Source organism: Prionailurus bengalensis, chromosome A1 (assembly GCF_016509475.1).
Source record: "Prionailurus bengalensis isolate Pbe53 chromosome A1, Fcat_Pben_1.1_paternal_pri, whole genome shotgun sequence".
In the NCBI taxonomy this organism is placed as follows: Eukaryota; Metazoa; Chordata; class Mammalia; order Carnivora; family Felidae; genus Prionailurus; species Prionailurus bengalensis.
In genome coordinates, this window is record NC_057343.1 from 91,454,540 (window position 1) to 91,467,958 (window position 13,419).

General features: G+C 55.1%; 1 protein-coding gene across 1 annotated transcript in view; it reads left to right on the plus strand.

The window, feature by feature from the left end:
* The first annotated feature begins 244 nt into the window (after window positions 1-244).
* ADAMTS2 (ADAM metallopeptidase with thrombospondin type 1 motif 2) overlaps window positions 245-13,419 on the plus strand; it is a 244,553-nt gene continuing 231,378 nt past the window's right edge. The window contains exons 1-2 of the mRNA XM_043585562.1: window positions 245-567; window positions 1,574-1,968. Coding sequence (XP_043441497.1) covers window positions 435-567; window positions 1,574-1,968 — 528 coding nt within the window. The 5' untranslated portion in view covers window positions 245-434. The remainder of the gene's footprint in view (window positions 568-1,573; window positions 1,969-13,419) is intronic.

The window sequence follows — 13,419 nt, forward strand, 5'->3', positions numbered from 1 at the left end:
CCCCGCCCGGCCCGGCCCGGCCAGCCGCGCTTCTCTGCCGCCGCCTCGGGGCGTCTCTGCTTCGCTACGAGCCGGGAACCGCCGCGGCGGCGGCGCGAGGAGGGGAGCGGGCGGCGGCGGCGGTGGCGGCGGCGGCGGCGGCGGCCGCGCCAAGAAGCGCCGGGTCACCGCAGGCTGAGGCGCCCGCCGTCCCCGCCCTCCCCCTCGCTCGCCTTCTCCTCCCTCCCGCCTCCCTCGCTCGCTCGCTCCTTCCCTCTCCCCGCCTCCCCTCCGCGCTCCCCCGCCCTCCCCTCCGCGCCTCGCCTCCTCCGCCCCGCGCCCTGCGGTGCTGCAGCTGCGGGCGGCTCCAGCTGCCCCCAGATGTGGGCTGGGCGGCGCGCGGGGAACTTTCGCGCCGGCAGCGAGTGCGGGGCCCCGGCTGCGGTCCGGCTGCCATGGATCCGCCGGCGGGAGCCGCTCACCGCCTGCTCTGCCCCGCGCTGCTGCTGCTGCTGCTGCTGCCGCCGCTCCTGCTGCCGCCGCCGCCCGCGGACGCCCGGCTCGCCGCCGCCGCCACCGACCCCCCAGGTAGGTGCGGCCGGGCCCCCGAGCTCCACGACCCCGGTCGGCCGGGCCCCGCCCCGCGTGCCCCGCCGCCCCCTCCCCAGGCGTCGTCCAGCCCGACTTGGGCAAACTCTGCGCACCCCGCCCGGGGCCAAGTTGGCCAACTTCGGGGCCGGGTTGGTCGCGCAGGGGGCGCCCCGCGGCGCACCGGAGCGCCTCGGGCCGGGGGGAGCCTCGGAGCGTTCGCGGCTCCCGAGACGCGGAGCGTGGAGATGGAGGACCGGGAAAGCCCCGCGGCAGAGAGCGCAGCGCTAGCCCCAGCGGGTCCTGGGGAGCCAGGGCGAGGCTGCGCCGGGGCTCGCGTCCGGGGACGCTCGGGAGGAGCCGGGTGCTGAGCTCGCCGCCTTGGGCCCTGAGGACTGATGGGGCTCCCTGGAGGGAATCCCTGAAGATCCGAGGGACCCTGCTCCACCCCTCCATGCCCTCGGGCGCGCGGGGAGGGGAGCCAGCGTTGGTCCAACCGAGAGCTGGACACGGAGGACAGGCCGCGCGTGCCGGGGGGAGCCGAGACCTCGCCGCTCCGGAGGCAAGCGGTGAGGGCGCCCGGGCGGCGGGGACCGCGGAGGGGTAGAGGCGCACGGGTAGGGGGCCAACCGGCAACGGCTTCGGAGCAGCCCCATGTCCTGACAAGGACGGTAGGTTCAAGGGACCGGGAACAGTCTGACGGAGCCATCCCCAGGGGAACTGTGAGGAGCTCGCGGAGCCCCCACCCGGAACCGGGCAGGGGGCAGAGCTCTTGGCTGGCAGGGTCCCAGAGGGGCACGGCCTGGGGGCGGCGGGGCTCCGGAGTGATGTCCCTGTTAACGCCCCTTCCCAGTTGGAAGAAGGCCGGGGAGGTGAAGGTTAGTTTCTGGGGGTTGTTTGGCAGAATGCCCTTCCCTGTTCGCAGCGGTGGCGGCGGCGGGGTGGTGGAGGGATGCGGGGTTTCGCGGCGAGGCTCTGGCGGGTCTGACGCCCCTTCCCGTTGCAGGAGGGCCCCTGGGGCACGGAGCGGAGCGCATCCTGGCGGTGCCGGTGCGCACTGACGCCCAGGGCCGTTTGGTGTCCCACGTGGTGTCGGCGGCGTCTGCCCAGGCTGGGGTACGCGCCCGCAGGGCCGCCCCTGACCAGACCCCGGGCTTACCTGGAGGCAACGAGGAGGACCCCGGCGGCCGCCTCTTCTACAATGTCACAGTCTTCGGCCGAGACCTGCACCTGCGGCTGCGGCCCAATGCCCGCCTCGTGGCGCCCGGGGCCACGGTGGAGTGGCAAAGCGAGTCGGGCGCCACCCGCGTGGAGCCCCTGCTCGGGACGTGCCTCTATGTCGGAGACGTGGCGGGCCTGGCTGAAGCCTCCTCCGTGGCGCTCAGCAACTGCGACGGGCTCGTGAGTACTCACTTCTCTCGCTCCTTTCTGTCCAAGGCCCTTGCCTGGGAATTGGAGGCTGGTTACCTGTGAGTCCAAGGCCTGCACCGAGGACCTCCTCTGTACCCCTGTGTGCAGGGACCACGGGGCACTGACTGAAGTGGTTGGCAGGAAAGCAAGTTATTTTGACCGGCCCGAGAGCGGGTGATTTAGGCAGTGGGTCAGGGTCTCTAAAACTCTGATCAAGCAGAAGAGTGTGGTGTCCCTTATGCGTGCTGGGCCCCAGGTCTTCCTATCGTAGCCAAGTGTGTGTACATCTCTGGGAGTGTGTGAATCTGCACATGTGTCTTGGAATGTTGGTGTGCACTCGCGTCTGGGTACCTGTGCACCTGCGTGAATATGTGTCCTGTGCGTGAGTGTATCTGTAGGTTTCTGCTCATTTGGGTGTCAGGGTATCTGTGCGTCCCCGTGCATTTGAGAATGTGGGGTGTGTGTGCAAGGGGGCACATGGGTTGGCGGTCAGTCTGCTTGCTTCTGTGCTACCCAGGGAGCGGGGAGTGGTGCTGAAATGCCCGGTTATTCCTCTGCCCCCTGGCTGACCGGGAGCCACTGATTTTTATGCTGTGGTTTCCTGTTGAACTCCAGCTGGTAATTTGAAAAGTCGGTTTTCTCTCTCTATTTTGAGCCAAGGGGAGCATTTGGAAATACAGGCTCTGGTGCCCACGGGTAGCCTCTGAAGGACAGGAGAGAGGCCCAGTCCCCTCCTGGGACTTTTTGGGCCACCCAGTGCAACTGGAGCCCTGGGAAGCTTTCCTGTTTTCAGGGGCCCCAGAGGGACCATGGCTTGGCATCAGGGGGCCTCAGAGGAAGCCTGGATCGATGCTCAGGGAGGAGGCTGACATTGGCGGTGCTCTGTCCGGCCGCCCCGGGGCCTGGCACGGGCAAAAGCCACTGCAGTTTTCTATTTTGGATTGGGTGTGCGGTGGTCAGGCTGGCGGTGCTGGCCAGACATCTGAAGCCGCCCACCGTGGCTTCTGCTGTAAGTGCTGCTCAGGACACTCCTGTTCTGAGCGAGTGGCCGCCCTCCCAGCGCTGCTGGCCCCCAAGTCCCCCTGTCCTCAGGCTCGTCCTGCCTGCCTGCAGAGCCAGCAATGACACCAGTGCCCCACAACCGCTGGTGTTCTTTTTATGGAGACACAGGAAATGTCACTTGTTGCTTCGGAAAATCACTGCCTTTGGCTGGATTTCATTAGAACCCAGGCATATTGCAAACAACTATAAATGTCCTTGGAGGAATTGGGTTATCCTGGTGCGGCCCTTTGTATGTCCAAGGACGTCCCGGGCCTCGTAGGTGTGTCTCATTTCGTGCTGCAGGTGAATTTCCTAAATCAAAGAAAATCGGTGCTGGGGACTCCAGGGGTTGGGGGGTTGACATGGATGCAGTCTGTAGGTGGGCCAGCTCCTGTGTACTGATTAATTCCTGAAGGACAGCACTTCAGGGGGTCTGTGTCACTATATCACTCATTCGTCTGTCATTTGGTGATTCATTTGTTTAGCCAGAACCTCCTAGTGTGTTTGTCCACTGTGCCAGTCAGAGGTGTTCCTCGCCCGGTGCCCACCTGGGTTGAGGGGCTGAGCAGTACCCCGTCCCTGCCTTTGACAGTGATCTCCTGGGGGCTATTTGAAGAAAGAGTTGCCAATAGGCAAAGGTGCATGTTGGCAATCTCAGAAGAGGGAAGAAGACGTGCAGAGGTACCAGGTATGCGTTGGCCGGGTCAGGACAGACATGGTGAGTGAGATGTCACATGTACTGGACACACGCCTGCACACGTACAAGATGGAGCAGGAAAGAGTTGGACTTGGAAGACTGTCTGGGCCTTGCCTCAGGGGCCTTGAATACTGTCAGTGAAAAATGGCCTTGAGACAGTGGGGCATCAATTTTAGTTCTTTAAATTTCTTTGTTTTTCTTTTTTTTCTTCTTCTATTCTTTCTTTCTTTCTTTCTTCCTTCCTTCCTTCCTTCCTTCCTTCCTTCCTTCCTTCCTTCCCTCCCTCCCTCCCTCCCTCCCTCCCTCCCTTCCTTCTTTCCTTCCTTCCTTCCTTTGGCCTAGAGACGGTAGGTCATCAATATTAGTTTTTTACTATTTTTCTTTTTTCTTTTCTTTTTCCCTTCCTTCCTTCCTTCCTTCCTTCCTTCCTTCCTTCCTCTTCCTTCCTTCCTTCCTTCCTTCCTTCCTTCCTTCCTTCCTTCCTACCTTCCTCCCTCCCTCCCTCCCTCCCTCCTTTCCTTCTTTCCTTCCCTCCTTCCTTTTGTTTTGGCATGTGTGCCTCTTCTCATTTTATGACAATTAATTCCTTAACCTTTGAAGCCTCTCTGCATCAGTGATAGGCCTGGGGCTTTATACATCATGCAAAGCCGTGGTCTCCACAGCTGTCCTGCAGGGGAGGGATCCTCATCCCTGGTTTGCAGATAGGCAGGGAGGCTCTAGGAGGATGAGCCACTTGCTCAAGACCACATAGGTAGGATTCTGGCCTGGTTCCCTCCAGCTACTTTTGCCACAGCGCTCCCAAAACACTGAGATAGGCAATACCTGTGCATCCCCTCCCAATGGGCCTTATATGGATAAATGCATCTCACTCACCCAGAAACCCAGGCCCTTAACCCCCGTGCCACACAGGACACCTTTCTCCTCAGCTTTTGCTCTTCCTTCATAGATAACACAACACACGAAGCAGGTATGTCAGGCTGTGTTGTGTGTGCAAATCCCCAGGGACCTCGTTAAAATGCAGGTTCATCACATCTGCGGTGGGGCCTGAAGTTCTGCATTTCTCATAAGCTCCGAGGCTAATGCTCCTGGGCTTCGGCTCGCCCTTTGAGAAGCCAGGCTCAATAGCCCCCTTTCTGCAAGAGAGTTCTGCAGATTGTACCACACGTTGCCTCTAGCAAATGGGGTTCAGCTGACAAACTGGTGTGGGCAGTGCTGTACCTTGCATTCAGCTTGTGAGATTCAGGGAGTCCATCGGGATCTCTGAGAAGTTCTGTAATGAAGAAGTCTTCTCAGGACTCCTGGGTGGCTCTGTCGGGTAAGTGTCCGGCTCTTGATCTCAGGTCAGGTCTTGATCTCAGGGTTGTGATTTCAAACCCTGAGTTGGACTCCATGCTGGGCGTGGAGCCTACTTAAAAAAAAAAAAAAAAGGAAATGTCTTGTGCTCTGTGTAATCCATCATGTTCTACGCAGATGGGACCGTGGAACCCCTTCTTTGCAGAACATTTGGAACTAGTCTTCCTGGAAGACGTGAAGAGAAACCACAGAGCAGGGTCCCAGCAGGCAGCTGTGGTCTTAGAGCTTACATTTAGATGGGACATGCCTTTCCCAAGAGCCACAAGCCCTTTCAGGCCTAATGTCCTGCTTCTGGCCAGGGACACACAGTTGCTCATCTACTTGCCTGGCCCTGAGTTTGTTTCTCTGCTTTAAAGGAAGGCACAGTGGCAGTAGCTTTGTTTTCTGTGGACAGGAGTCTCCTAATCGAGGGGATTCTTAATTCACCATATTTGTCAGGATCTTTTCAGTTATAAGTGACAGCTTAAGTTAAATTAGTTTAAACAAACAAAAAAAGGGAAGTTATTAGCTCACAGAATGGTAAATCTTCAGGCATGGCTGAATCCAGGTGCACTTGTCTCCTGTCTCTGTCTTCTATGTGTTAGCTTTGTTGTCAGGTGCAGTTCTTCTGTGGTGCCCCCGTCTTTCCAGGGGCTCCAGCAGTGTCTGACTGACATCTTTTTCTGATTATTTCTGGCTGAGTCCTGGGTATGACTCTGGCTAGCCTGGGGTCTAATGCTCTTGGGAGAACCCCAGAAATGGAGACCGGAAGAGGTGCTGTTTCCTCAGTTACCATGAGATTGGGATTCTGGGCCTGCCAAGATGTAGATCTTTCTGGAGTCAGGTAGAGGTGCAGACTCAAGAGATGCCACATGAAGACATGCTTTGTAAGGCATGCCAGGCACTTTATTTCCAGAGAGGCTGGGAAATGTAGAGTTTCCAGGTTGTCTTTTTTTTTTTTTTTTTTACAACCACTAGACAGAAATTGTTCATGATATGCACAGGGAAAGGGTAAAGTTTGTCTTTTCACAATGCATAAGAAAATTACGCTTAATGAAGGATTCTTGCATGTCGCGTTGCTATAGTTTTCTAGTACCTCTCGGGCCACGTGATAGGTATGCTAATTTCACATCATTCTTATATGCTCATCAAAAACCCAATAAGGGGCACCTGGTGTCTCAGTCAGTTAAACGTCCGACTCTTTATTTTGGCCCAGGTCATGATCTCAAGGTTGTGAGATCGAGTCCCCTGTCAGGTTCTGTGCTGAGAGTGGAGCCTGCTTAAGATTTTTTTCTCTCTCTCTCTCCCTCTGCCCCACTCCCCTCCTCAAAAATACAGCAACAACAACGAGAAGGCTGTTGGCATAAAAATAATAGTAACTCGTAGTTTTTTGTGCCTCTACTATGTGCCAGGCTCCCTGCTGAGCACCTGATATCACCCTGTTCAATCCTCACACTATCCTGTGGTCTATGCCTGATATCCCCATTCTACAGATGAATGAACTGAACCTCCAAATGCTGAAACCTTGCTTCTGATTCGAAGACCACGCCAACTACATTTTATTGCCTTTTTTTTTTTTTTTTGCATGCCAACAAAAAAGAATAAAAAAGGAAGAAATGCATTTCTTGAAAACAGTCCTTACCTTTCCTGTTTTGACTCTTGGAGACCTTCTCAGTCAGGGGTGTTGCCTGTTGTTTGTGGGAGCAGGGAGCAGTCCTGGTGGCTGACACACTGCTCACCCGCTCCAGCCTGCAGCCCCTGGCAGGTTGCCTCAGTCTTCACAGCTGGGTGATGGCAGCGGGGACTCCAGTAGGACCGAAGCACCCCACACCACCTCTGCCTCCCACCTCAGTGCAGCTCTGGGGACCTCTCTGGCCAGATAGGGCCTGACAGGGCCAGTGGGTGGAAGTCTTCATGGGCTAGGCAATGGGAAGGGTCTGGTCTCTAAAGTCTGGTCCCATCCTGAGGTCTGACCAGGGGGGCAGTGTATATCCTAATGTGGGAGCTCAGTATGAGCTCCCATGATTCTGCTAGGCAGAGCCCTCATCATATGGCCAAGGTTGAGAGAGGCCCAAGGACTTCTGCCTGGTGGGCTGGGACTCCTGGCCAGGATGGCAGCCTGGCCAGGAGCCAACTCTGTCCAGTCTTTTTTTTTTTTTTAACACTTATTTATTTTTGAGAGAGGGAGAGAATGCACACATGTGTGTGTGAGCATGGGGGTGGGGCAGAGAGAGGGGGATGGAGGGTTTGAAGTGGGTTCCATGCTGTCAGCGCAGAGCCCGACGTGGGGCTCGAACCCACGAACTGTGAGATCGCGACCTGAGAGGAAGTGGGACGCTTCACCGACTGAGCCACCCAGGCGCCCCTGTCCAGTCTTTTTAAGTGTCACCAAGGTCTACAGAGAAAAGTCATTTGCTGGCTCAAGGGACCAAGATGAGTTTCATTCCAGCTGGCTCAGATGCTAGAGTCGGGCAGGCAGGTGTGGCAGGCTCGGGCTGTGGGGCTGGGGTGAGGGTGCCTAGGACTTGCAGCTGTCCCTTGTAAGGTCTTCCTCCCTCCCACCCTACCTTGGCACTGCCTGGGGGGGGGGTGGCAGTGAGAAGATCTCAGGAACACCACAGAGGGGCTGTGGGACATTCCAAGTTCCCTGGGTCCTCAGGTCAGAACAGCAGAGGCACCTGTTTGGCCCCTGCTCTTGGCAATCTACACAGCTGTCCCAGAGTAGTCTCAGCCTCCTCCATGGCTTCTTGGCTCCTTGTTGTTTTAAGATTCATTCAGTTTACATGACAGAAAACTGACTTACAATGAATGAAATAAACAAGGGAGGTCATGGGCCCAATTATCTATGGGGTCCTGAGGAATTCAGGCATGGCTGGATCCAGGGGCTCAGGGCTTGTTTCAGCACATGCTCTCTGCCTTTCAGTTCTGTCACTCTTTGTGTTTATCTCAACATGGCCTTCCCCATGTGGGGGCCACCGGCAACTCCTGCTTAATTTGTCTTCTTCCACGGTGGCAATCAGAAATGGAGAGCAGTTCTTTCTGGGTGGTTCCTGCTAGCATCCTGGAGAGGGCTCTGATAGGGCCCATTTTTATTTTTTATTTTTTTTAATATATGAAATTTATTGTCAGATTGGTTTCCATACAACACCCAATGCTCATCCCAAAAGATGCCCTCTTCAATACCCATCACCTACCCTCCCCTCCCTCCCATCCCCCATCAACCCTCAGTTTGTTCTCAGTTTTTAAGAGTCTCTTATGCTTTGGCTCTCTCCCACTCTAACCTCTTTGTTTGTTTTTTTCCCTTCCCCTCCCCCATGGGTTTCTGTTAAGTTTCTCAGGATCCACCAAAGAGTGAAAGCATATGGTATCTGTCTTTCTCTGTATGGCTTATTTCACTTAGCATCACACTCTCCAGTTCCATCCATGTTGCTACAAAGGGCCATATTTCGTTCTTTCTCATTGCCACGTAGTACTCCATTGTGTATATAAACCACAATTTCTTTATCCATTCATCAGTTGATGGACATTTAGGCTCTTTCCACAATTTGGCTATTGTTGAGAGTGCTGCTATAAGCATTGGGGTACAAGTGCCCCTTTGCATCAGTACTCCTGTATCCCTTGGGTAAATTCCTAGCAGTGCTACTGCTGGGTCATAGGATAGGTCTATTTTTAATTTTTTGAGGAACCTCCACACTGTTTTCCAGAGTGTCTGCACCAGTTTGCATTCCCACCAACAGTGCAAGAGGGTTCCCATTTCTCCACATTCCCTCCAGCATCTATAGTCTCCTGATTTGTTCACTTTGGCCACTCTGACTGGCGTGAGGTGATATCTGAGTGTGGTTTTGATTTGTATTTCCCTGATGAAGAGCGACGTTGAGCATCTTTTCATGTGCCTGTTGGCCATCCGGATGTCTTCTTTAGAGAAGTGTCTATTCATGTTTTCTGTGATAGGACCCATTTTTAAACTGATCGCTATGATGTAGGCCTGGCCTGAGTCTCTTGCTCACCTTTGGGATTGAAAGTGAGGGTCAGATCCCCAAGCTCTGGAGTGGGTTGGCATTTTATGTAAAAGCAAGAGGAGGGTGAATGTGCCAGGCGGATGAAAACAGTTGCTACCACACATTCCACCCGGACTCCAGGTCCCAGAGTCCAGCCCAGGTCTCTTCCTGGGCTCCAGACTTGCCTGCGCAGCTGCCTCCAGGGCTCCTTCTCTGGTTGACCCCAGGCTTCTGAAATGGAATGCACTCTCCATTCTCTTCCAGACCCCACCCTTTCTTGGGTGGGAATCCCAGGATCACCCCTCTCCTCCCTGTGCACGACCCCAAATCCAGCCAGCCACCATCTTAGACAACTCTGGACTTCATTCCAGTGCCCACCTCTCCACCATGCCTGACTCTAAGCCCCGTCTTTTGTGCCTGTGTTCCTCAGCTGCTGCTGAATGGTCTCTCCCCAGCCAACTCTTGCCTCACACAGCAGCCAGACTGATTTTATAAACCACATATTAAATCATGTCACTCCTTTGTTCAAGATCTTTCAATGATTTTTATTGCCCTTAAAAAAAAAAAAGACCCGGAAAAACATCCAAACCCACTGGCTTGGCATTCAAGGCCTCCTATGACCTGGCCCAGTGGCTTCCAGGTTCGTCTGTCATTGTGTCCCCCTCATGCCTGTGCCCCAGTCACACTGACCTTTTATTTCCTCCAACTCTGACACTCCAAGCTCAGGGCCTTTGCATAGGCTATGTGCCTGGACCACTCTTATCCCTTCATCTTTACTTGGCTCAGTCTGTAGGTCTCAGCCAAGTGGCATTTCATACAGGAAGCCATCCTAGACATTCGCATGCCATGTTACCCCCTGTGCTTCTTAGTAACCTGTACCATAGGTAATGTGTATCTGGCTATGTCTGGGCTATGTAGGGCCCAGCTGTGAAGTCAGAGTTCCTGAAGCCTATGTAGGAAAGGGCTGGGGACTTGCCCTTGAGACCCCGTACCCTTCCCTTCTGTGCCCCCCCCGCCAATGCCCAGGGCTGGCCTGCCTCTCCTTATCTGCTCTCTTGCCAATCCCAGAATGTCCACCTTCAGTGGGGCAGACCACTGAGAATGGCTGACAGCTCTGCCTCCTTTCCCACAGGAAAGCACTTGTACACACATGTGGTATTACAGGTTTCTTGCCCCCACTTTGGGGTTCATGAAACCTGAGTTCGAAACCACTGGTCTAAATCAAACTAAGTAGGGGAGGGAAGTTCCCCCCCCCCCCAAACCCACCCCAGGCCTGTATGGGGAAGTGTTAGGTGGGGGTGAGGAGATATCAGGCTGGGCTCTGGCAAGCCACCTTGCAAGCCTGGGCAAATCCTCCCACCATGAGAGCCATCAGTTGGTCCAGATGGAAAGTGGGGGTTGGAGTTAACCATTTCTAGGACCCTTCCAGGGCAACTCCAGGTGTCTTAGGGGCCAGGTGGGGAACAGAGAGACACACGTGAGGGAACAGAGTTGGAGGATGGAGAGGCGGGGATTCCCACGGACCCAAGCCCCACCTCCCTTGAGAGATTGTTGCCTCTGGTGAGTGTGGGCTCTTTGCTGCGGAATCCTCTATTGTTACTTCAGAGAAACTATGTTTCTGAATCTGTTGATATCATGTGGGCAAACAAGTCCAGTGTGAAGACTGACAGGTCCCCTGACAGGGCCTCCAGAGGCAGGTGTGGAAGCACTGGGAGATGTGCTAGCAGCAGGATCATTAGATGGGCCAGGGTTCCCTGCCAGCAGGGGCTGAGGAACCTGCTGAGAACCCAGCCTCACTTCATCACAGCTGTCCCACATACCCTTCCAGGACAGCCACAACCTTCTGGCTGACCTCCCCACCACTTCTCACTGGGAAGGATTTGGTGGAAGGGAAGGAGCTTCCTGGGGGCTCTTCCCTGCCTGGGCTGGGTAGGAACATGCACTGACCTGTGGCTGCCATGATGGAGGCTTACTTGTCAGGAGTTTGTGTTCAAGGTGGCAGCTGTGACCCCACCCCACCACCCCATTTCTTCGTGGTGGCCCCTCAGAATGAGAGACAGACTCATCTGTCTTTATTGAATAAGGCATCCAAAGGCGGGGGCGCCTGGGTAGCTCAGTCGGTTAAGCGTCAGACTTCAGCTCAGGTCATGATCTCGCGTCCAACTTTGGCGCAGGTGATGCTCTTGCAGTTCATGGGTTCAACCCCGTGTCGGGCTCTGTGCTGACACCTGGGAGTCTGGAGCCTGGTTTGGATTCTGTGCCTCCCTCTCTTTCTGCCCTCCCTCGCTCACACTCTGTCTCTCTCAAAAATAAATAAACATTAAAAAAAAAAAAAAGAATAAGGCATCCAAAGGCACCTAGAGTAGTCAAAATCATAGACAGGAGAGTGCTGGTTGCCAGGGGCTGGGGGGAGGAGGGGAGAGGAGTTATTATTAATAGTTACGGTTTCAGTTCTACAAGGAAAAAAAGAATTATAGAGATGGATAGTGGTGACGGTTGCACAACATTAAGAATGCATTTACTAGCACACTAAGAACTACACAAAGAATGGTTAAGATGGTAAATTTTATGTTGTGTGTATTTTACCACGTGAAAAAGGGCATCTGAGGACTCATGGGATTCAGTAGGTAGTTCAGGGTTGGAGTGGTGCCCCTTGAATCCCACTCACCCAGTTTTCCTCCCCTGTGTGACTCTTACCCCCGGAGGACCAGTGGCTGCGGCTGTCCCCACACCCCTCACATCCCCAGGGACAGGCTGGGGAAAGAGAAGCTGTCTAGTTTTTGGAGGTTCCCGCCAGTCTTGAGCTTCACTCTGATTGGCTGGGATTAGGTCACGGGACTTTTCTATAGCCAATCACTGTGACCCAGGAATGCCATGTGCTGATTGGCTCTGGCTGAGTCATATGCCGCAGCCACGGCTTCGAACAGTGCCAGGAGAGCGCCGAGAGCTGCGACCACCCGTGACTGCGGGGTAGCGGCTTCCCGCCTGTGTCACTCTTCTGCCGGCTGAGGGCCCTGCTGCCCGCGCTGTCCCTCAAGAAAAGGCAGCGGATCAGTGTCTATACCGGCTACCTTTCCTGGAACATGTACCCTATCACTGCGGTCGTCCTGTGAGCTCGCCATTGCTGTCCCCCTTTGACAGATGAGGAAACTGAGGCTCTGGTGAGTTACTCGGATCTGTGGGCTCTCCCAGTGTGGTGTCGCCTCTCTCCATGGAATCCTCTAGGGTAAAGGACATAGTGGATTGGTCGGTCACCGATCTCCAAGCCTGAGCTCTGGGAGGCCAGCTCTTTCTGAGTCATCCTCTGTCTCCTTGACACCCCCTGCCCTGACTCTGTGGCCATGTGTGTTTCTGGCACTGGTTGTGGAGTGTAACGGTGCCATCCATTTATGTGTTGGCAGGCTTCAGGCTCTTTCTGCCCCATGGCTAGCCTTGGCTGCCTGTCCCCTTGTGCCCCCAGCCCTTAGTGAGTGAAGAGTGATGCTGAGAGTCAGCTGGAAGGTGGGGAAGGCCAGATCCTCACCTAGGCCTGCTGTGAGCACCATGAGTGCCATAGCCAGGGTGAGCACTCACTGAGGAGCTCATTTGCTCTGAGACACAGGGACACCTCCCATGGCCTGGAGTGTCCACCTAGCACTGAGGCTGGCTTTACTGTGCAGTGGCCTCAGCTGTGGTCTGGGCCTCCCCGTTCTGGTCTCTGAGATCCATAGGGGCAAATGCGTGTGGGGTCCTTCCTGGGACCTTGGGTCTGTACTGGCAGGCAGACACATCCTTCATTACCCTCACTGCCCTCCTCTGCTTGGGCAGCCTGGGGGAACATATGTGCACGTTTGTGCACCTCTGCATGGCAATGTGTGTGTGTATGTGGAAAGGTGTGAGTGTGTGTGCATGTGCATGCATATCTGTGTGAGTGTGATGTGAAGATGGATGTGCATGTAAGTGTGTGTGTGTCCATGCATGGGAGCGTATGCATTGGAGTGAGCATGAGTGTGAGCGTGTGCGTGGGTGTGAATGTGCATGTTTGTGTCTGTGTATAGGTGTATATATGTCCCCATTTGAGTGAGCATGTGCATTCAAGTGTGAGTGTGTATCATGGTCGTGTGTGTTCTTGGCAGGGGCTTTCCTCAAGGGGAGGGGATTGAGAGGGAGTAGAGGTACTGAGGGGAGGGGGAGACCCCAGCCCTCTGAATCTTGGGACCACCTTGGATCCCCCTTCCCCCACTGGCAGGCGCTCTGGAATGGGAGGGCCCAGGTAGGAGCCTCTTGCTCTGCTGCTTATGTTTCATATTAAATGTCAACTGTCCACCGGGTCTGCGGTGCTGCCATTAATATGGAGAAGTTATTACAGAGCCTGGAGCTGGCTCCTCGGGCTCA